General features: G+C 40.7%; 1 protein-coding gene across 2 annotated transcripts in view; it reads right to left on the bottom strand.

Moving 5' to 3' along the window:
• PLD5 (phospholipase D family member 5) overlaps positions 1 to 23,642 on the bottom strand; it is a 259,269-nt gene that overhangs the window by 139,070 nt on the left and 96,557 nt on the right. For both annotated transcript variants that reach the window (XM_024210268.2, XM_024210269.2), the window contains exon 2: positions 17,483 to 17,619. In XM_024210268.2, the coding sequence (XP_024066036.1) occupies positions 17,483 to 17,619 (137 nt within the window). The remainder of the gene's footprint in view (positions 1 to 17,482; positions 17,620 to 23,642) is intronic.

The following is a 23,642-nucleotide window of genomic DNA, read 5'->3' as shown; positions in this document are numbered from 1 at the left end:
GCCGGCCCGGCCCCCGGCCCAGCACCGCCGGCCCCGCATGTCCCAATTTTCCCGGACATGTCCGGCTTTTTGGGATTTCCCCCCGGACAGGGATTTGGAGCCCAAAAAGCCGGACATGTCCGGGAAAATCCGGACGTATGGTAACCCTACACAAAACCCCATGGTTACAGAGTTAGTTGTGCAGCTGTACTGAACCAGCATAAATACAGATACATCACATCTCCAGCTTTAGATGCCCATCAGAAATAACTCTAATCCCTACATTCTTTTCAGAGTTACTCCTTTCCAGGATAAAGGCCCCCATCAGATAACTGTGACTTACATTCCTTGTTCCTAGATGTATGAGCGTGCATCTGTTTGTACTGGGAAAGCTAGAAAACAGGAGGTTGAAGTGGGGAAGGCTAAAACACTGGACTGGGCCTCAATGCAGTCAGCAGATTCTGACCCTTGCTCTGTAAGAGGAGCATTATACTTTTGTAATCCTCAGGCCATATCATGGGAGATGGGACTGGAATCAGTACATAAAGATTAGCTTTTTCCTGGCCCTCCTGTAACGAAGGTGATACACATGGTTCCAGAAAAAAAAAAAAGAAAAGAAAAGAAAAGAAAACCACCCTAATCTTTACCAAAAAAGAAGCGACCTGAATCCCTGTGTCTGAAGGGTATTTGGTAGTGGAAAGAATGGTCCCACCCCATGAAGTTTAGAAACAATGATCTAATCATTCATCTTCTGGGGATGCCATACTCCCTTACAGTGATAGGTGCTCAGATATTACATTAAAAGGTGAGAAGGCTGGATTAAATTAGACATTGAGAAATCTACTTTTGAGTACATACTGGCAACGTCCCAAATGGCTATTCAGAGTGAAAACTCCATGGAACATATTTTTATGCTCAGTTCTCCAGATCATGCTATGAGATTTTAATAAAACCAAGAAAGATGAGGCAACAAAGATAAATGAGGCTTCAGCTGGAAAAGAAACAAAAATGGACAAATTCAGTTGATTAAACTTAATCTATGAGGTATACCTGATACTCTGTTTATTAAATCAAATGCAAAGTGCTAATGTAACGTCCTCTGGGCCACTGACATAGTGTTTGGGCTTATTTGTTTCTGTCTGTCTATCTAGAGGTGTAGAATACACCTAATCATGGTGATTTCTGGGCATTGTTTCAATCAGGATTTAAAAAAAAAAAAAAAAAAAAGTCCATGTCTACTGATCTTAGTTTTCTATTTACAAATTCTATATTTTGAGCCAAATTAAAATATTAGTTTCAAAATTCACCAATTTATTTATCAATGGGGCTATCAAGCTATTAAAAATTAATTTCAATTAATGGTGATTAATCGTGCTTTTAAAAAATAATAGAATACAATTTATTTAAATATTTTTGGAGGTTTTCTACATTTTCAAATATATTGATTTCAATTACAACACAAAATACTAAGTGTACAGTGCTCACTTCTCTTTATTTATGATTACAAATATTTGCACTGTAAAAAAACAACAGAAATAGTATTTTTCAGTTCACCTAATACAAGTACTGTAGTGCAATCTCTTGATCATGAAATGCAACTTACAAATGTAGAATTTTTTTTAACATAACTGCACTCAAAAACAAAACAATGTAAAACTTTAGAGCCTACAAGTCCACTTAGTCCTACTTCTTGTTCAACCAATCACTAAGACAAACAAGTTTGTTTACTTTTGCAGGAGATAATGCTGCCACTTCTTGTTTACAATGTCACCTGAAAGTGAGAAGAGGCGTTCGGATGGCACTGTTGTAGCCAGAGTCGCAAGATATTTACGTGCCAGATGCGCTAAAGACTCATATGTCCCTTCATGCTTCAACCACCATACCAGAAGACATGTGTCCATGCTGATGATGGGTTCTGCTCGATAAAGATCCAAAGCAGTGCAGACTGACGCATGTTCATTTTCATCATCTGAGTCAGATTCCACCAGCAGAAGGTTGATTTTCTTTTTAGGTGGTTCAGGTTCTGTAGTTTCCGCATCGGAGTGTTACTCTTTTAAGACTTCTGAAAGCATGCTCCACACCTCGTCCCTCTCAGATTTTGGAAGGCACTTCAGATTCTTAAACCTTGGGTCGAGTGCTGTAGCTATCTTTAGAAATCTCACATTGGTACCTTCTTTGCATTTGGTCAGATCTGCAGTTTAAGTGTTCTTAAAATGAACATGTGCTGAGTCATCATCCAAGACACTATAACATGAAATATATGACGAGTAAAACAGAGAATGCGAGTAAAACAGAGGAGACATACATTCTCCTACAAGGAGTTCAGTCACAAATTAAATTAACACATTTTTAATGAGTGTCATCAGAATGGAAGCATGTCCTCTGTAATGGTGGCAGAAGCATGAAGGTGCATATGAATGTTTAGCATATCTGGCACATAAATACTGTGCAATGCCCACTACAAAAGTGCCATGCGAATGCTTGTATGAGGTGAATTGAAAAATACGACTTCTTTTGTTTATTTTTACAGTGCAAATATTTGTAATCAAAAATAATAATATAAAGTGAGCACTGTACACTTTGTATTCTGTGTTGTAATTGAAATCAATATATTTGAAAATGTAGAAAAACATCCAAAATATTTAATAAATTTAAATTGGTATTCTATTGTTTAACAGTGCAATTAAAACGGTGATTAATCTAGATTTTTTTTTTAAGTTAATCATGTGAATTAACTGCGATTAATCGAGAGCCCTACTTATAAACATTATTAGAATATTTTTCTAGGTACAGAAATATACAGCATTTTCCCACTGGAGGGTCAGCATTTGCCAACAGGTACCACAGAGTGGCACCTGGAGGTATGCCATATATAATATGGAAGTTAAATACCAACTGGTTTCTATTGACAATTGCTTCCTTTCTAATGGTGGCCCTGGAACATAAGGACACTTCAATCTCAGACAGTGTACTTGAGTGCCAGTGGGGGTAAAAGTCAATGGTGCCTTTTTTTTTTTCTTTGTCCATGCCATATCTTTTGTCTGGGCTTCTTCTGACAGCTCTTGATGCCACTGTTTCAGCTTTCTTGTTTTTAAGTGTAAGTGTTCTATTCCTCCATTGAATGTACAAAGCATTTGAGGCTTGATCTCCTGGAGGCAACATTATCTATGTTTATATGGGACTGATAGCCTAGAACTCATGAGTTACAACCTTGGGTTTGCCAGGGACTCGCTGTAAAGCCTTGGACAAGTCACCTCTGAACCAAGTTGTGTGTGCCCAGCACCGCTGAAAATCAATCCTTCAGGCACACTCTCAGTTTCCCCATCTGTAAAACTGACATAGTAATCTTAACATACCTATCTCACCGGGTATTTGAGAAGATTCATCAGTGTTCATAAAGCTCCACGTAAGTGGTATTATTACGTAAATAGGAAAACTGATACTTCATTAGTTGTTTTCATTTTATTTCTACATTTCATTGGTGCTCAGCTAAGCCCACAAAGAACTTTTTTAGTGAGGACTAAATGTTGCTGAGAAATACAGTATCAAGACAGTGAGAGGAAAATTAGTTGATTTTTTTTAAAAAACTGGGAAATAGTAATGTATTTTTCTGTCATCTCATATGGGCTATTTTATATGTTTATGATCTTTTGCCATAGCATGTTATGTGAAAAAAAAAAGTATTAGCTGAATATATGTAATAAATAAAGTTAATATTAATGGAATAAATGGTCAGATAGCAGTACAATGAGAAATGTGACTATTGTTGTCATCATGCTGTAGTAAGATGAGACCCTGAAATATAAAATCTTGTATCAGAGGCCCAGTATGAGGCCTGAGGTCTGAACTAGAGTAATAGTCAAGACATTGTTAAGCAAAGCTAGGCTGTGAGTCAGAGGCAGGTCCCACTCACAGAAGTTGGCAAGAAGAGGGCTGCTAGAAGCATGTATTAAATATATAAGCACTAATAAGATGAACATGTGCCAGAGTGGCACCAGAACAGCTGGGTATGAACACATCCCACACAGATAACAAGGAACAGGCAGACCCAGCCTAAAGACAGTAGAAAAGGACAATATAATAGATAGACAATGATGAATAGACAATACGATGGATAGACAGTATGATGGATAGAGAATATGATGGATAGATTTGTTCGAACCAACCTGTGAGAAAGCAACCAACCAACGCGTGAGAAAGGCAACCCCCTTAATAGAGGGGGTGTACCTCAGTACGTTTAATGATGTGCAACCTGTTTGTACCTGTGTATAAGAATGCCTCCCTGAGTGGACATCTTTGTCCGGCCTAGGGGGCAGTGGAAAGTCTCACCACTGACTGAGCTGTGTCCATTGTCAGGGAGCACATATGTACTAGCAGACCCATCGATATCTAATCCGGCGAGCTAGAGACTGTGTTTCTTTTCGACAATAAACCTGGCCGGGTGCCTTCGTACCTTACTAGAGTCTGTGGTCGTTGGGAGTTCTCTCTGCTGTGCCAGTGATCTGCAGAGCCGGGGCAGCACACAGAGGGAACACATGCACGCAGCCGCCTGTTATCAGCATTGGATAGAGCAGAGCACCACACCGGTAGCATCTGACAACACATGCCATCAGCCTATATTCTCATTTATTTTTCTTTCAATTTATTAATGCATCTTTTCTTGATCTATGTATCTTTCAACCATTTACTTTTGTTTCTTGATGCAGTTTGTGTAGGAGCTCTGATACATGGCTGCATTTGCTATCAGTCATTGTCAAGAAGAAAAATAATATTTTTTGTTCTTGAAATCCACACATTTTTGTATTATTATTACTATTAACAAAAAGAGAGACTTTGCAATAAGAAACCCTCCACCCCCAACCCCACACAGAACAGGATCAAAGAGGCCACTATATGCTGCTAACATTTATACAATCCAGCAATCCCTTAAATTTAATGCCCTTCATGCAGAGACCAAACAAGATACTTTGTAAAACAATCAAGGAAAATTCAAAGGTAAAAAGCTCTGACAGCAGCTATTTGCAAGCTGCATTGCTGATTCAGCAGACGTACTGTAGCTAAAGATGGTAATAAAAATCCACAAATGAAAGGAATAATGTACTCTCAAAGCATCTATTCCCCAAAGATATAGGCCATACTCAAATTACGGAAACACAGCGTTATGGAAATTCTCCAATATGCCCTAAGAGTGCTAACATAGATGCCCATAAGAGTGCTGATACCTACAGGAGTTAATATCTATAATGATGCTTTTCATAAAATTAGGGATTAATTAAGGCAAATCTATGTTGATTTAGATGCCATTAAGAATTGAGAGGGAGAGGAGAGAATCAATGGGTCAAACTCTGGACAATGCAGGGACAGTGATATGATCACCCCTAAAGGGTTGCACATAATCTATATGCTGCAAAGACATCATTAATATTCCTATTATTGGCCCAGATTTTAGCCCTAAGCAGTTGGGCAGTAATATTCTTTCAGAGTTTATTAAATAGTGTTAACTGAGATACTAATAACTGCTCTATACAGTGAAACCTGTAAAATATCTTTTAACAGGGAACCTCCTGACTTTAGAGACAGTGCTAAAAATATCCTCAAATGTACCGAATACAGTTCTACTCTGCCTTTATTAGGCATTCATCTCTGTTATGGAACTGATTTTTCTATCTACCTTAGGTATCTGTATGGCCCACATCAGTGCAATTTATGCTCATATGACCCCCATTAAACAGTACTTACTTCCCTATCATCCCCATTTTACAGATGAAAAAATGAGGAACAAGGAGACTAAGGACAGAAGAGACCACTGTGATCATCTAGTGTGACTCCTTTCTATCACACACCATAGAACTTCTCTGAATTAATTCCTGTTCGAACTAGACCACATCTTTTAGAAAAAATCCAATTGTAATTGAAAGATTTCCAGTGATGGAGAATCGACCACAACTCCTGGTAAATTGCTCCACTGGTTAATTACCCTCACTGTTAAAAACGTGTGCCTTATTTCTAGTCTGAATTTGTCTAGCTTCAACCTCCAGCCATGGGATCATGATATAGCTTTGTCTGCTAGATTGAAGAGCCCATTATCAAGTTCTCATTTCCCATGAAGGTACTTATAGACTGTGATCAAGTCACCCCTTAACCTTCTCTTTATTAAGCTAACCAGATAGACTCAAAGAGCTCAGTCACTATAAGGCATGTTTTTCCAATCCTTTAACCATTCTTGTGGCTCTTCTCCAAACCCTCTCCAGTTTATCAACATCTTTCTTGTTGACACCAGAACTGGATACATTATTCCAAGGTCACACACGGAGTTTGTGGCCAAGCAGGGACTTGAATCTGGGTCTCCCAAGTCTCCAGCTAGTACCCTAAATGTTAGCTATTCATGTTCACTGAGTTTTGTCATTCTTTTTAGTGATTACATAAAAGGCAGAGTTCACTGTATATATAAACAGCACTGATTTGTGTAAAATGAGTCTTCAAAAATCTTTAAATTGTTCATATTTATAGATAATACATTCTGATTTAGCTATTATAATAAATAACTTTACATTTAAACTTTTGGCAAGTATTTGTGCACGTTTCGTATGTCTAAAGCTATTAGTTTTCAAATATTTTTCTCCAGTACTCAAACAGTAAAAACAAACCTATCATTTTAGACATTGACTCAAGTCAAACAGCAAGAGGAGATACCCACCAAGTGACAAAGAATATTGTAAAGCAATTCTAAACAGTGAGTATAAAGAATGATGCTGAGTGATCGATCAAGATAGATGAGCTACATGATAGATGAGTTTAGCTACATTCCAGCCAGAGTCTACTCAAACTGACAAGAGAGCTCCAAGTATCATCTGTGCTCCTATATGAATGCAGTGTATTCATCCTGAGAGTTGCAAGGGTTAAAGAGATCTTGCTCTTTTCCCTAAAAGTCCAAGCTAGTGCCATTTAACATCCATCACACAGCCAGCCTCGGAGGCAAGGTAAGTTCTCCCCTTCTTCTTGGAGGCCAGTCAAATCACCAATGGACCTGTGAAGAACCATTTCAGTACTATGTGCAGAAATGAAACCAACTTTTACACTAATCGGAGATGATGTTGTCATAAAGATAAGATTTGCCACTCCAAGCATCTCAGGAAAGCACATGTCATTAGACAGAGGAAAAAAAGAGGTGGTCACCAGATAAGAAATTCTAGCTAGCAAACACCAAGATATTTTTAAAGTCAGGATGACAGGAAGAGATTTCATTTGGGGGAAAAAATGGCCCCAGATGAAATGGAAAAACAACAGTTTTGGTAATATAGTGGACCAAGACCTCTAAATGGTCTTTTTTTCACAGACAAGACAAGAAGGGATCAGTGGTGTCAGGGCGTGGTTGAATGTAGCAACTAAATTTATCTTTAATTAACAAAAGTATTAGTTTAAAATGCTTTAAGGGGGTGGGGGCTAAGAGTTTTAACCGTTCAAGATGGCAGACCCAGATTATGCCTTTAAGGGACAGCCCCCTGGAGAGGGTAGTGCCCGGGCTAGACTAAACATTGCATCCTAGATATGTAGGGCTGGAAGGAACCTTTAGAGATCATCAAATCAAGCCCCTGCACTGGCAGGAACAGGTAATCCTAGACCATTCCTGACAGGTGTTTGTCTACGCTGTTCTTAAAAACCTCCAGTGATGGGGATCCCACAACCTCCCTTGGAAGCCTATTCCAGAGTTTATCCATCCTTACAATTAGAAAGTTTTTCCTAACATCTCACCTGAATCTTTCTTGCTGCATATTATATCCATTAGCTCTTGTCCTACCTTCAGTGGACAATTGAGAACAGTTGATCACTATATCCTCTTTACAGGAGCCTCTCTCATATTTGAAGAAATATCAGGTCCTCCCTCAGTTTTTTTTCCCAAGGATAAACATATCCAGTTTATTTAGCCTTCCCTCATAGGTCAGATTCTCTAAATCTTTTATCATTTTTGTTGCTGTCCTCTGGACTCGCTCCAATTTGTACACATCTTTCTTAAAATGGATGCAGTACTCTATCTGAGGCCTCACCAGTGAGGGGTAGAGTGGGACAATTATGTCCCATGTCTTACATACAACACTTCTGTTAATACAACCCAGAGTACTAACCATTTTTGCAGTTGCATCATACTGTTGCCTTGTTTAATTTGTGATCCGCTATAACCCCTAGGTCGTTTTCAGCAATATTACGCCTAGCCAGTTATTCTCCATTTTGCATTTGATTTTTCCTTCCTAAGTACTTTGTGCTGGTCTTTAATGCTTACGGCCCTGGCACCTGGAGTCAGGCAATTACATCAGATTCCACACTTTAATTTAAGGGGAGAAAAGAAATTTCCTAGTGTTCATAGCTGCAAAGAAAAGCTTGAAAATGTGACCTGGGTGTAACCGAAGCAGAAATATCTGTAGACAGCCTGACACAACACCTCTGAGAGGGGCTAACTGCCCCATGCATCTCAATGGAGTGTTAACTCCAAGACCCCCAGCAGAGGGATGTGTGTGTGGCAGGAAGATAAGGGTACAGTGGATCCAGCTCACCCAACCAAGCAGATACATGTTCCAGGATTTATCCCATCACTCATAGAAGTCCCCCTGCCACCATTCTTACTCTCCAATGGAGAGGGGAACTCTGCTGCTACTCATGGAGTAGATGTGTCTTCTTCTCGCATTTGCGGTGCTTGCCAAATCACCCGACTGCAGCTTCATCAGCAGATTGAAGGGCTCTAAGGCCACCATGAAGTCTGGTTAGTTGACATTCATCGACAACATGTGCCATTGACTGACAGATACCACACTGACAAAGTGGGCCATCACACAGACCCCTTGGGTAGAAGTTCAGAACCTTTTCAGCAGAGTCCAAAGGTGATATGGCAAGTCAAATCCTGGTGGCTGAACCAACAGATCAGCGACAAGGAAACCATTCCAAACATCTTTAGCCAGCCACTCATCACGCCATAGAGTTGCTGCTGACAGATTCCGATCTGGCAGTTGAGACCACAATAGGTGCCTCGACGTAAGTCGTGCTCTGGGGTGACTGAAAATGTCCAGGTACAGTGGGAGACCTGGATTGGCATGTAACTTTTCCATCAGTCTGGTTGTAGACTCCCTGTGATGAATGTGTTGCTCAGATCTGGTAGCCAATAGAGCAGGAGTGGGATGGAGGATGCTTGCGATGATGATCATGGTTGAGTTCAATTCAACATTGACCAATTTAGTGTGAGGTGAACGACACCACTCAGAATTGCACTGAGGAATAGCACAGCACCAGAGCTGATGTGCAAAGTGTCTGTGCGCCTGCGCCCCTTGTCAAACCAGCTAATTTGCTGATTAGATTATTCCTAGTTCTGACTTTGGCAGCAGTCTTTGGCGGGGGAGGAGGGAGGGCGCCATGACACTGCTTCTACTCCTTTGGGAAGGCAGCCCCTTGGCACCACCCTCCAAGTGGTGAGTGAGCCAGTCACAGGAGGCCCTGTGTCATCATGAGCCTAGGGCCTGGGATTGTCTTCATCCAACTCTGCTTAGTTTAGGAGCACACTGCTCAAGGGGGAATGCCAGGAAGCATTATGGGATTAGACACAGCCTAGCCCTACATTTAACTCAGAGCTCATTATATGAGCAATAAACAAGGCTAAATCTAAACTATGACAAGTGCCTCTTTGATTCATTGCTCTGAGGGTGGAGAAGTGATTAAAATAAATGGTGTCATTGGCACAGATGGTGCCTCGAATCATAGGCAAAGAACAAGCCTTGGTTGAACAATCAAAGAACCTAGGAGTAGAGCAAAAATTCAAAGATTCTAATCAAAATTTTAACTGCAACTAATGTCATTTCCTTAGAGAACAATACTGAAGATTTATCTAGGAAGTTTAATATGGACAAGTGGGTCACTGGCCACAAAGCAGGATAAAAAGACCCCCATAAACTGAACACGTTGATCTACAAAGAGATAGGGACCTGCTTTCTCAAGGTGACAAGATTTCCCCTGACCAGAGTCCATAAACGCAGAGCAGAGAATGTGAACCAAATACTGTTTTAACCCTTCAGCCAGGTGGAGTCAGTTGCAACAAGGGCTGGGTTTAATACAACACAAAACTGGCTTGAGCCCCCACGCAGTAATCTGGGAAAATTAAACACCACCCCTGGGCACCTCTAAGGGGCAATACTTCCCCACTCGCATGCACTGAGTCTGTGTGTAGCAGAGAAAAACTTAATAAAAAGAGGAAAGGAACCTGGCATTAATTTGGGAACACACCACAACCATGATTTGAACACATCTGACCATGAGCAAAACTCTCACCCCAGAGTACATTGGGCAGTATCCTTTGCCTCCGTTTCTCACCTTGCGATGTGAAAGTCCAACAAACAAATGTCCCTTTAACACACCACACTCCATTCACAGCTGCTGTCCTTGGTCAGTGAAGACTCAGAGCTCCCAGGTGCATTCACGTGAGTTCACCTCCCACCCAGCAGGGCAGGGGGGAAGGAAAATCGAACAATGCCTCTACTGCTGCTACCGCAATTGGCTCATGGTTGCCGCCATTCACTCCGTGTGGCTGCATGCTGCCTCCGCTGCACCGGCATTCACTCTGCCACCGTTCACTCCACCATCCCGTTGTCTGCTCCATCACCAATGGCCCTGCGCGATCACCTCCTGCTGCCACCTGTCTCTGCAAGTCGGTCTCTCTTGAAGTTCCACCCAGCTCTCAGTGATTTCAGCAACTAGTGGGGGAACCTCACAGGCTGGGCAATCTCTTCCACAGAAACACTGTCCCACAGCAGGTCAGTTGAGGATTACCCCCCTCAATCAGGACAGGCTAAGTATAGTTCTGTTGCCCTTTACTCACAGAAGGAGGAAAACAACATTTTATTACCCCTGTATTCAATACATTAAAGTGATTTGTAACCCCAAATCAGCCAAAATTGATCACTTGGGCAATATAGCTCTGTCTGCTCATACCTAGGCAGAGTAGGTATAAATATAGTCTGGTCCTGATGCCTTTTCCCCCCAGCTTACCACTAGCTGTCAGGGGAGAGCTCATTCAAATCTTGCTTACACTTTTTTTTTTTTTTTTTTTTTTTTTTAAACAGAGTCCCAAGAAAACAGCATGGAAATTTCCCTTTTGTCCCCAGCCAAGTGGTGTGTGCTGAATAATAAGAAAAACCTACACTTTGGAAGGCACTAAACCAGCACTTCATCTTAATAAACTCAAGGGGAGACCACTAGGTTCAGCAAGGACTCTGAGGATGACAGTGATTCATGAATTCAGAGAAAACTAATTAAGGCCCAATCTTGCTCCCACAATTGAACCAATGATAGTCTTTTTATTGACATTAATGGGAGTTGGATCAGGTCTTTAGTCAGGCACTTTGGTAAACTTTTTTACATTTATTTTCTCCTTTTGCATAGGATTGGACTAGAAAAATGAAACCCCTATACCCTGAGTTTAATTATATGGCTAGAGACGACACAGCAATGTACACTCTAAAGTTACAGGATTATCGTTAATATCAATAGCCATTCTGTTTTCATACATCTTAAAAATAAAAAAACGCAGCTGCTTGCTGCTCGACTCCTGCAAGGTTCTAAACCACCTCCACTGAGGAGCTGGGCATCTTCAATTCCCTCGGAGTACAAGAGGGGCTCGGGATGCTGACCAGCTTGCAGGAGGCACCCAGCTCTTTGCAGCATCCAAGCCATAGGACTCTTTTTGTTACTGGGGCAAAAATAAAGATGATGACAGGCCATAAGGGTAATCTTTAAAACAAGGAGTTCTACAACTCGTCCCCCAAAATGGGAGAAGGCATTTTTATGCTGATTGGCTTAAGTGTATGGTAAACAGAAATCCTGAGTTGCTCTTTAACATGCATGTTTTCAAAATCATGAACACCCTGCTCTGTTTAGACAGTCTATTATTATGCCTGTCACATTTTGTTTGTTAAACTTAAAACCAATAAATAACCCCCCCCCCCCATGAAACTGGTAGAACTCATGCAGTGCTAGAGAAAATCTCATTCCCCTCCCCCTATCATCACAATCTATCGGCGATAGAACAGTTTTAAGACAAAGCCATGCAAGCAAGCACTACATTCTGCTCACTTAATGTCATAAAACCTTGCTTTAGTTTATATTAGAGAGGACAAACAAGTCATGGACTTCTATTTATCTTCTCAGAATACAAGAACAAGAGAACAATTAATCAAATTTAAAAACAATATATATTTTACTTTAGCTATGGAACTCACTATTCCAGGATATAATTGAATCCTAGAACCTAGCAGCATCCCAACAAAGATTCAGTGCATTCACAGGTACATTTGAAAGGATACAAACAATCTAAAGGATATATAAATACTCATGCAGTGATGGGCCCATCAATTTTCAAAGCCAGTGTGAGAAATTGCAGGAGGCTATCCTCTCCTTCCTAGCCTATGTCTACACTGCCCTGCAGTTTGTACTACAGGGCTGTGAATGGCAGTGTACACCAGAGTGATCACTGTAACTCCCCCTTCTGGATGGTGTCGGCGTGAACTAAAAGGTTCCTAGTTTGCATTAATGTACTAATCTTCTTCAAACACAACACCATAGCAGAGAGGCGGTGGCAGCATGTGTGATGACTCAGGTTAGTTCCCTGAGTACAAACCAGCCTGACCGCTTAGGTACATGCTTGGGTGTCTAGCCTGAGCCATTGCCCATGCCACCGCAGCCATACTGCTATTTTTAGTGCACTAGCTCAAGCAGAGCTAGCACGTGTCTGTGTAGTAGCCACTCTGGGCAGCATTCTTCCATCTGCTGTGTAGACATATCCTAAAAAGTACTACCCCGAGCACAAATACAGAGGCAAATTTCCTTCAAAACATACACACACCAAACCCCCACGCAAAGGCAGATTTCCAAAAATCACTTGCCTCCACCCATCACACACAGAGGCGAGCTCTCAAAACAAACCAACCAAAAAATTCACCACTACACCCCTTCACCATGCCCTTAGAAACATGGGCAAAGGCTCCACATAGCTTATTTTCCACTGTATTTCTCTTTCACACTGCTGTACCTCCAGCTTACAAAGAGCTACTGAAGGGAGCAGTCAGCCACCTAAGCCAACTGCTGCTGGAGAGATAAAGTTGCCCCATGCCCTGCAGGAGCCCCAGCAGCCTACAGCAGCCCACAGTAGCCTCTGTCACCAGTACAGAGGAGAAGAGGAGTCATATTTAACAGATGATGCTGTAGGGACTGGATGGAGGTTTCTTGTGACACCTCAGTTTAGACAGTTGAGACACAAAGACCATTTTTTGCTATTATGATTTGCCTTTGTCTTTCCCCTGGATAATTTTACTGTAGAATTACCAGCCAGTTTCAGTAAGGCAGTAATGTCTTGGCTAACAGCACATCACAAACTAACCAAGATTTATTAATAATGGTTCTGACATTAAAGAGTACTATCTTCAAATTGCAATAATCTAATTTTATAGATGCACTGCTTAATGGACCCACAGCAACATAGGCAGAGTTCCCAGACTGCTAAGCATCTCCTCTTAACCAGTTTCATCTGTCAGTGCCTCTCGACAATATTCCTATTTGTGTCTCTGGAGAAAAATTTGTAATCAAAAACAACACACAAACTACAACAACCTTCTAACCTGATGTGACTGATTTTGTTAATGGACTTCTATTTTTCCACTCTCAAAGTGCAAATTCATGTTATTAATTTCAATAAAAATGATTTAAAATGACAACTACATCTGTTTTGCTAAGCAAGGCATCCTGAAAGTTCATAAGGAAACAAGTACATCTCATTGGGTCAAATCCTAGAGGTTCTGAAAGCCCACATCTTCCACTGAAGTCAACAGGAATCGCAGGTGCTCAGCACCTCTTCAGAACAGGTCCAACCGAATTGAAAATAATCGTTTTAATTATAAAGAGTATATCTGTGGCAGTGTGAGAGTCAGTGGAAGAGATTGGAAAAGAATGTCTTACATCTGGTTTAATACAGTAATACCTATCAATTGAGTTCAGCTGCAGCTCTTTTGTTAACTGTTCTGATCTAAACTTTGAAGCCAACAGCAGGGCATTTCTGATGACCCCAGAATCAGCTGGTTTTATTGGTTTGCCAGAGCCTGAGTTTATTGATCCTCAGATCAGGGTGCATGGCCTATCTGTTCATCGGGCCTTAGCCCAAATACAGCTTTCCATGCTCGTGTCTACTGTCTTCAGTGGGAGATACAGGCTCTCAGCATCTCTAGGATTTGGCCCAAGAAGAAGTGCTTAGTCTCTTAGCACTTTCAGAAAGCTGCACTTAGCAAAATGGATATACTTATTTTTGTAATTAACAGTGCCTGAAAACGGCTATTTTGGAGTTGGCTGGAGATGGTATTTTCAATTTTTCCTCTTTATGATGCTGGTTGATAATTAATTTGGCAAGTGTCTCTTTTCTCTTAATTATTATCAGGATGTTTGTGTTTTTTAATCAACTGTTTTTTTTTAAAGATGCAAATGCATCCAGAGGCTTGAGAAATGGGCCATTTTAGAAGTATGGAAATTAAGGAACAATTAAATGAACTTCAATGTTTTAAAAATTAAACATATTTTTTAGAATATCACACATTAAACCTTTTCCAATTGCTAAACCAGCAGAATGGAAACTGGCTTGCAGCCCGTAACAATCTGACCCTATGTTGCTAGGGTCACGAATGACCTCACTTTCTGCAAGATCCCAGTCATCAGTGGGTGGCTCAAAGAATGCAAATAATAATATGCTCATATATATTTCACATTTCATTCAAAAATGCTTCTTTTGTGACCTTTTAATATGCTGGGCAAAATCTGTTCTGTATTCCTTTAAAAATACCAAATTAATAGCATACTGCATCACTCCCTTGACATATGTTTGTTACACAGACTCCCAACAAGAATTCAAACAGCAGTGACGACTGAGACGATTTGGGGAAGGTACTCAATGTCTTTGCACAATAATAATGAAATGATTAACAGAAGACATGCCTGATGTTGAAGGAAGAGTCCTATATAGAGAATTTATATTCACAAATGGCCATTTTATGTAGGTTACATAGAAATGCTTTTTGCAGAAGAGATCTGATTAGACTTCTTATTTATAAATGGTACAAAACATTCCTAAATGGGACTGGTAATATTCTGATCCCTCTCAGTAGCTATAAAAAGGAGACGAACACCAAGAAAACTGGGCAAAAATCTTTGTTTTCACTTTGCTGGGTTTTTATTTATTTATTTATTTATTTATTTATTTGAATGAGTAGTTTGTTTGTTTTTTTTTAAGACCAGAATTCTCTCGAGACGAATTATGCTAAAAATCTCAAAGTTGAAGATGACTTCCAAGAGAGACATAAGCCTTAAACAAAACTTTGAGATTTTCATCTGAGCAACAGCAGCATGTCCCCTACACAATCTCTAGGATGCTTGAGCTATTTAAAAGACAAACTTGAATCAAAGAAAATACACAATCTTACACTGCACATTAATTCCATCTAGAAAAGGGAGTTTGGGATTTTTCACCAATTTGCCTCAGCACATCCTGCACATGTAAACTGCAGCTCCTGAATTTCAGCAAAGTACTCAGACAGCTGAAATATAAGAATTCTTGCCTTACTTTTTCAAAGTGCTTACCCAACATACTAATGATATGCCATGGAACAGCAATTGATCTTGCACCACATTAGTTAAGTCTACAATATGTTAAATACATAAGGGAACCTAATTTCATCACATCCAGGAGAACTGGATCACAATCTATGTTAGCAGGTGGTCAGCACTTTAGATACTGCAGTGACAGATGCTATTAGAAATACCTTGGGCAAATTATACAGACAGCATCAGTGCAGTTTCTGGGCCAAGTAATAGCAGTTAGATCATGCAGTGAAAGAAAGTCTGATTTCAATTTTATCACTGTAAATGCAGAGAAATCCCATTGACTTTAAACATATTAGGAGTCAATGGGTTTAAATTGGATTTATACCAGCAAAGATTAGAATCTGGCCCTCTGAGCAGGAAGGAAGAGAGGGTGGTATGTACCAATTAACACAGAATAGTACATAGATCAATATATTCACAAAGAGAGATTAAGCACAAAGTATATTTTTAGCACCATTTGTTTGAAAATACAACTGTGAAAAAACAAACAATCTAAATAATAATAATTCAGTTATTATTTATATCATGGCAGTGACCAGTCTGTGCTAGGCATTTCCAGAGAGACCTTGCCCCACAGATCTCACAACCCAAGACAGCAAAGAAAGGCAAATCTGGATATAAGATGTAAAATATTCCCATGTTTTATTTGCCTATTTTTAAAATACATATTAATTATCCTCCCCTGGCTCTGTAGCTAGCCATTGTCAGTTGGCTAATTTCTATAGGCATCATGTTAGAAGTGGGTCTTGGGGTAGGGGTTTTGAAGAGGGGAAGGAAGTGTTCTTAAGAACCAAGAGGATGTTCCATGTGTAAGATGGGTTATGGAAGGAGGAGTGGAGACAGCTGTGGAAGAAGCAGATGATTATGTTTTGAAAATATTGGCATCAGTCACCTTGGAGAGGCACTGAGCAAGACAACCGAAGACAAAAGTGGATAAGTAGAGAGGGGATAGTTGTGAAGGGCCTTGATGGTGAGGACAAGAAGCATGAAATGGATGGGCTGGAAAATGGGGAGCCAATGGAGGGCTTCAGAGAGAGCTGTCTATCTAATCTAATCACCAGGTTGAAAGGAATTTGCAACTGGGCTGCACTTCAACAGAAGTCTGAGTGAGATCTGAAAACATCACAGCCACCACCCCCTCAACCACACTTGTTCTCATTATATGAGTCAGTTGTGCTTGGAGTGTATCACAAAGAACCATCTCAATTGCCCTCCGCAAAATCCTATGCACAGTGGTGTGGGTGTAATGAACAGCAATCGGTTACACTGAAGGCAACAGTGCTGCAAAAATGTTGTCGGTCTTGCTCAAAAGTGTCCAGGGGAGAGGGATATGCAGATCTAGCAGCTGTGTCCTATTCTCTGAACTTTCACAGGTATGGGCTCAGGTTGGCCAATGCACTGACTCTCAAAGCCAAGAGTCACATCTTCACAGCATAAAATTTAGCTTCCAGAAGAGTCTCCAAGAGAAGCAACATTAAAATAGTTACAGTCAACATAATGCAGATTGGTACACTGCAGAATTATGAGAAACTGACAATAGTGTCAATGGCAAAACTGCAAAATGCCAATGATGATGACCAAAGAGAATAATCTATTTCAGAACAACATTATGGCTCTCTCATATTCATTCTGCCTGTGTATGAGGGGTAAGAGAAAGCTGCAGGAGTTCTTATTCTGCTTTATTTCATCAGAGTTAACAAACCAACCTTAATGTCATAGAATAAAGAGCATAGCACACTGGGAATGTCTTTTTAATTAAGCATCTTTATATAAACACATTGATGTCCTCGCCCGCCCCAAAAGAGAAGTTTTGTTTGTTACCTCTTACCGACAGTTATTTTGACAGTTCTTTTCTGAGAGTCCATCCTCATCTTCTCCCATTATATCCACTGCAGAAAATATCAGTGCAACCAGAATCGCAAAGCAGCACACCAGTGCAAAGATCACAATGCATTTTTGCTGGGACTGAAAGAGAATAAGAAGATTAAAATATATATATATATATATATATATATATATATATTTAAAAAGTTTCATGGAGTGGGCATCGTTTAGTCAATGAACAGAGATTCTAACACTTTTCAATAGGATCTAAAACCATTTTGAATATACTCCTGACATAACTGTCAACATGAAACACATTTTGGGATGAAAATATTCTTTCAAAACCATCCTTTAGTATCATCTTCAAGTTTACATTAAATGTAGAAGTTATTGTTAAATAATTCATGTCGCAAACAACATTAGGATTATAGAACTAGTTTTCATTTATACCATGATGAATGTATTATCCAATAAAATAGCCATTCCTGCATTAATTACATATTTCTGATTAGGCACCATAGATATGACATATATGACAGTTTGGCATTGCAAAAGTCTTGAGAGCTTTTCTTTATTTACTTGAAAACAAACATGTCACCACAAGAAGGCTGAAGAGCAAAATGGGTAGTTGACATGAAAATTAGCGCTGTCAATTAATTGCAGTTAACTCAAATGATTAACTCAAAACAAATTAACTAGATTTTAAAAACTTAATCGTGATTAATCATAGTTTTAATTGCACTATTAAACAATAATAGAATAATAGAAGGCTAACTGAAATGTATTATAAATATTTTTGTCTGTTTTGCCACATTTTCAAATATATTCATTTAAATTACAACACAGAATACAAAGTGCACAGTGCTCACTTTATATTATTATTTTTGATTACAAATATTCGCACTGTAAAAAAGATAAAGAAATCATTTTTTTCAATTCACCTCATACAAATACACCTGTACCCCAATATAACATGAATTCGGATATAACGCGTTAAAGAAGCACTCTGGGGGGGCGGTGCTGCGCACTCCGGCGGATCAAAGCAAGTTCAATATAACGCGGTTTCACCTATAACGCGGTAAGATTTTTTGGCTCCCGAGGACAATGTTATATCAGGGTAGAGGTGTATTGTAGTGCACTCTCTTTATCATGAAGTGGAACTTACAAATGTAGGATTTTTTTTTTACATAACTGCACTCAAAAACAAAACAATGTAAAATTTTAGAGCCTACAAGTCCACTCAGTCCTACTTCTTATTCAGCCAATCACTAAGACAAACAAGTTTGTTTACATTTACAGGAGATAATGCTGTCTGCTTCTTATTTACAATGTCACCTGAAAGTGAGAACAGGCATCCACACGGCATTTTTGTAGCCAGCATTGTAACGTATTTACATGCCAGATATGCTAAACATTTGTATGCCCGTTCATGCTTCTGCCACCATTCCAGAGGACATGCTCCCATGCTGATGAAACTCGTTTAAAAAATGAAATGGTAATTAAATTTGTTACTGAACTCCTTGGGGGAGAATTGTATGTCTCCTACTCTGTGGTTTTACCCACTTTCTGCCATATATTTCGTGTTATGGCAGTCTCAGATGACGACCCAGCATATGTTGTTCGATTTAAGAACACTTTCACTACATATTTGACAAAAAGCAAGTAAGATACCAATGTGAGAATTCTAAAGATAGCTACAAGACTCGACCTAAGGTTTAAGAATCTGAAGTGCCTTCCAAAATCTGAGAGGGATGAGGTGTGAAACATGCTGTCAGAAGTCTTAAAAAAGCAACACTCCAATGCAGTAGGGTGAACAGATGTGCTGTTTTTAAAGGGACAGTCCCATATTTAAGCCCTCCTACAGGTGTCCGACTTTTTCTTAAAAATGGGCAAAGTGTCCCATATTTTCTGTCTCTTCCCACCATCAGTACTGGCAGGTCTTGCTGCTGGCTGATCCCTGCTCGCCAGTTTCCCGCTAACCAGCAGTAAGTGGGGGGGTCCAGTGGCCGACGATGGGGACGGGTATGAAAGGCTGGTGGCGGGGCGAAGATGGAGTGCGTGGGGCAGGCCGTTCCCCCTGCTGGTTCATCAGTGCAGACCCCACTGCGTGCTGGCTCTTGGCCAGCAGGGCCCCCCCCACCCCATTTCTGGCTGGCACTGGCAGCGCGCTGCGGTGGCTGGTGAGTGTGGGCAGGCACCAGGCAGCAGCCAGTTGCGTGTCACCTTTGCTACCTGCCCATTGGCCCTTTACGTGCCCCCCCTTCTCACTGTCCTCTCTCTGCTTTGCCCCTTCAACCCCCCCTGCCCCGCTGCTCCTCCAAATCGCCCCCAGCAGGGCGTATCTCGCTCCTAGCGCTGTGTGGAGAACCAGTCCTGGTTGGAGCATTCAGGTCACCAACAGCCTGGCTGGCAGACTCCTTCCTTCCCACACTGCCTCTGGCTAGGCCGGTGCCCTGGGAAAGTCCAAGACCCTCAGGCCTGGGGTGCTGACCAGGAGAAGGAAAGCCCTGCATGTGCCAAAGCCCTTTACAGCACTGGCATGGAGACGCCTCTCTGCCCATCTGCTAAGCTCTGGAGTGGGGGGGGGGGAAGTGATTTAACACCATCTTCTCCTGACCCCCCACCATCCTGGGTCCTGCCCCCAGGGAGTGCAGGGCTGCTCCGTCCCCTAGGCAGCCTCCTCTGCTGAGCCACCTCTCTGGCCAGGTTCGCTGAAGCCCCTGCAGTCAGGTTCCCTGGGCCCTGGTGCACAATGAATCCTTAGGGCTTAATCCCTTCCTGCCCACACTGTAGCCAGGGGACAGAAGGAGGCTGGGTTACTGGGTTATGTTGGTGGCCAGCAGCAGCCTGGAGGTGTTAGCTGCCTTTCGACACTCTGCGGGCAGGAAGGGACAAGCTGCTTCCAGGCACATGGGGAAGGGGGGAGAAGATATGAACTTTACAAAGACACAGGCCAGGTCATTCCTTCCCCCCAACAATCTGGTCTGAACCCTAGCAGAAATCTTGGGAGGGGGGCATGTGACCCTGCGTGCCCCCCATGTGTTGCCTCTGGAAGACGTGGCACCAGGTACCAGGAAAGGCAGGTCTGTCTCGATGGCCCAGCCCGGCATGAAGGGTGGAGAGCACTGGGCAGGGAGGGTCAGATAGGTCAGTCACACACACACACACACACACACACACACACACACCCCTCATGTGAGAGAGGTGTACAGAAGAGAGAGAGAGAGAGTGTGTGTGTGTGTGTGTGTGTGTGTGTGTGTGTGTGTGAGACCTCTCCCCATCTTTGGGGCGGGGTGTAGGAGTGTGTGTGTCACCCCTCCCCATGTGAACCCTAAAGCCTCAAAGATAAAAAGGTAAATAAAAAGAATCCAATTACATAATATTTCTTTTTAACAGGGGCTCAGTCAATTTGATGTTAATTTGAATGTTTGTACTGCATAATTCTGATTGATTGCCATTGAACTCATTAGAACAAGAGTAATTTTACCAGGTGTCCCATATTCAGCATAGGAAAATATGGTCACTCTACAATGCAGAAACTATAGAACCTGAACCACCAAAAAAGAAAATCAACCTTCTGTTGGTGGCATCTGACTCATATGATGAAAATGAATATGCATCAGTTCGCACTGCTTTGGATCATTATTGAGCAGAACCTGTCATCAGCATGGACGCATGTCCTCTCAAATGGTGGTCAAAGCATGAAGGGACATATGACTCTTTAGCACATCTGGCACATAGATATCTTGCGACGTCAGCTACAACAGTGGCATGTGAATGCCTGTCCTCACTTTCAGGTGACATTGTAAATAAGAAGCAGGCAGCATTAAATGTAAACAAACTTGTTTGTCTTTGCGGATACAGACTAACACGGCTGCTACTCTGAAACTTGTTTGTCTTAGTGATTGGCTGAACAAGAAGTAGGACTGAGTGGGCTTGTAGGCTCTAAAGTTTTACATTGTTTTGTTTTTGAGTGCAGTTATGTTAAAAAAAATTCTACATTTGTAAGTTGCATTTCATGATAAAGAGATTGCACTACAGTACTTCTATGAGGTGAACTGAAAATACTATTTCTTTTATCTTTTTTACAGTGCAAATATTTGTAATAAAAAATAATCATATAAAGTGAGCACTGTACACTTTGTATTCTGTGTGGTAATTTAAATCAATATATTTGAAAATGTAGAGAACATCCAAAAATATTTAAATAAATGGTATTCTATTATTGTTTAACCGTGCAATTAAAATGGCAATTAATCGTGATTTCTTTTTAATCTCATGATTACTTTTTTTAGTAGTTTGACAGCCCTAATTAAAATGTTTACTCTAATTAAGCTTAGAGTAAAAAATACTGTGGCAGTAACTCAGATACGACTGTTCAGTAACTATGGGTAAATGTGAACTTTTTAAAGGTTACCTATGAACATGTGTTGTACACAGATTAATGAAGTGTGTAAATTATCTTATTTGCACAAATGAATTGTGCAGGTATATGCGATATGTGGATATCACTACCCTTAAAGCTTCACCATATATTCCTAGCAGTAAAAGAATTGCACAACATAGAGAGAAAAAGAAAACAAAACTAAACTGCTGCTGCTAGTTACTGATTTCGTTAATTTTCAGTTATTACCTTGTAACTGTAATTTCTTACCTAGAAAATACCCAAACCAGAATTTATTATTTCAAGCAATCTTAAAGAATATTAATCTCATATTTGCAACTGAACAAGCAGTGGCACAAGTCTAAAGGTAGTACATTCTCTCTCCATAGTCAGTCATTTATATTAATAAAAGTAATATAACAACCATCACAACCATCTCCACTTCTCACACAGAAAGGCCCAATTTTGCAATATGATTTGCACCCCCAATTTCTATCTGAGTGTGTATCTAGGAAGGAGTGAGCTAAAATACTTCAGAGCAAATCATCTACTGTGTACCACTGTTGCCAGAGACTGAAGTACACTGCCTATTTAAAACACAGCAAGCTCAATTTTGTCCTCAGATGCACAGGGACAATGTTCCTTTAGTTCAGTGGAAGCTGTATCCTTCTATCAAGGACAATATTGGGCCCACGGTGTTAAGCTACACACATTTTAAACATCATTAACACTGGGCAATTTCATAAATTTAAAGTCTATGTTTTATATTATAAATATGTTTGCCATGCATTATACACAATATACCAAGAATGCTGAGAATCTATGCAATATAATTTATAATGGCTGCATTTTGGCCCCCAGGCCCAGAGGCAGCAGCTGTATGTTGGCTGGAAATTAGAAGACAAATGTTGTTAAATACTGGCTCTGAATCGATGGAAAGGGGAGCCCCAAGTCCCAATGATGAATCGGTCATTCAGATGTGGGACAGACATAAAAACCCTGCTTTCTTATTTAAAATAGATTTCATTGTTTTTGTTCAATGAAGTATGAACACTGACGTCTTTCACAAGATGCACAGTGACATCTGAAAATTAGAAGTACCTGTTCAGTGGATACGGTACCCTGGCTTTAAAGGGAGGCCCTCAGTAGTAAAAATAAATAAATAAATAAATAAAGGTAGTAAAAATCATAGCCCTAATTCTACACTGCATTTCACATGTGTAAATCTGGAGTCTCTCCCCTAAATTAATGGAGTTGTTTCAGATTTACAACAGTACAACAGAGCAGATTTTGGCCCCATATATTCTCACTTCCTAGTCCAAGAATCTATAGAGTTGCTCAGTTGCCATCTATTGAGCTGGGCCAGCTAGCTCCATCCCATCTTCAGTACCACTAGGGCAGCTAGTTATCACACAATTGTGATGTTTGCACTCAACTTCTTCAAAGTAGTAAGCATTATCACCACAGTAGCAAACCACAGGCAGACCAGGGTCACAACGAGAAGGCTGCTTCATAGATTCATAGATTCTAGGACTGGAAGGGACCTCGAGAGGTCATCGAGTCCAGTCCCCTGCCCGCATGGCAGGACCAAATACTGTCTAGACCATCCCTGATAGACATTTATCTAACCTACTCTTAAATATCTCCAGAGATGGAGATTCCACAACCTCCTGTCCTCCTGCTACCCCTTACAAACAAGGAAACCACAACTGACCATCCCCTCTGCACACATGTATCCCTTGTCTCACCCTCCACTCCATTAATCAAGCTTTGCCCTTAA

This window comes from Terrapene carolina, unplaced genomic scaffold (assembly GCF_002925995.2).
Source record: "Terrapene carolina triunguis isolate 2854851 unplaced genomic scaffold, T_m_triunguis-2.0 Scaffold85, whole genome shotgun sequence".
In the NCBI taxonomy this organism is placed as follows: domain Eukaryota; kingdom Metazoa; phylum Chordata; order Testudines; family Emydidae; genus Terrapene; species Terrapene triunguis.
Note: the sequence above shows the minus strand (reverse complement) of the source record. Positions and strands in the feature narration are given on the sequence as shown.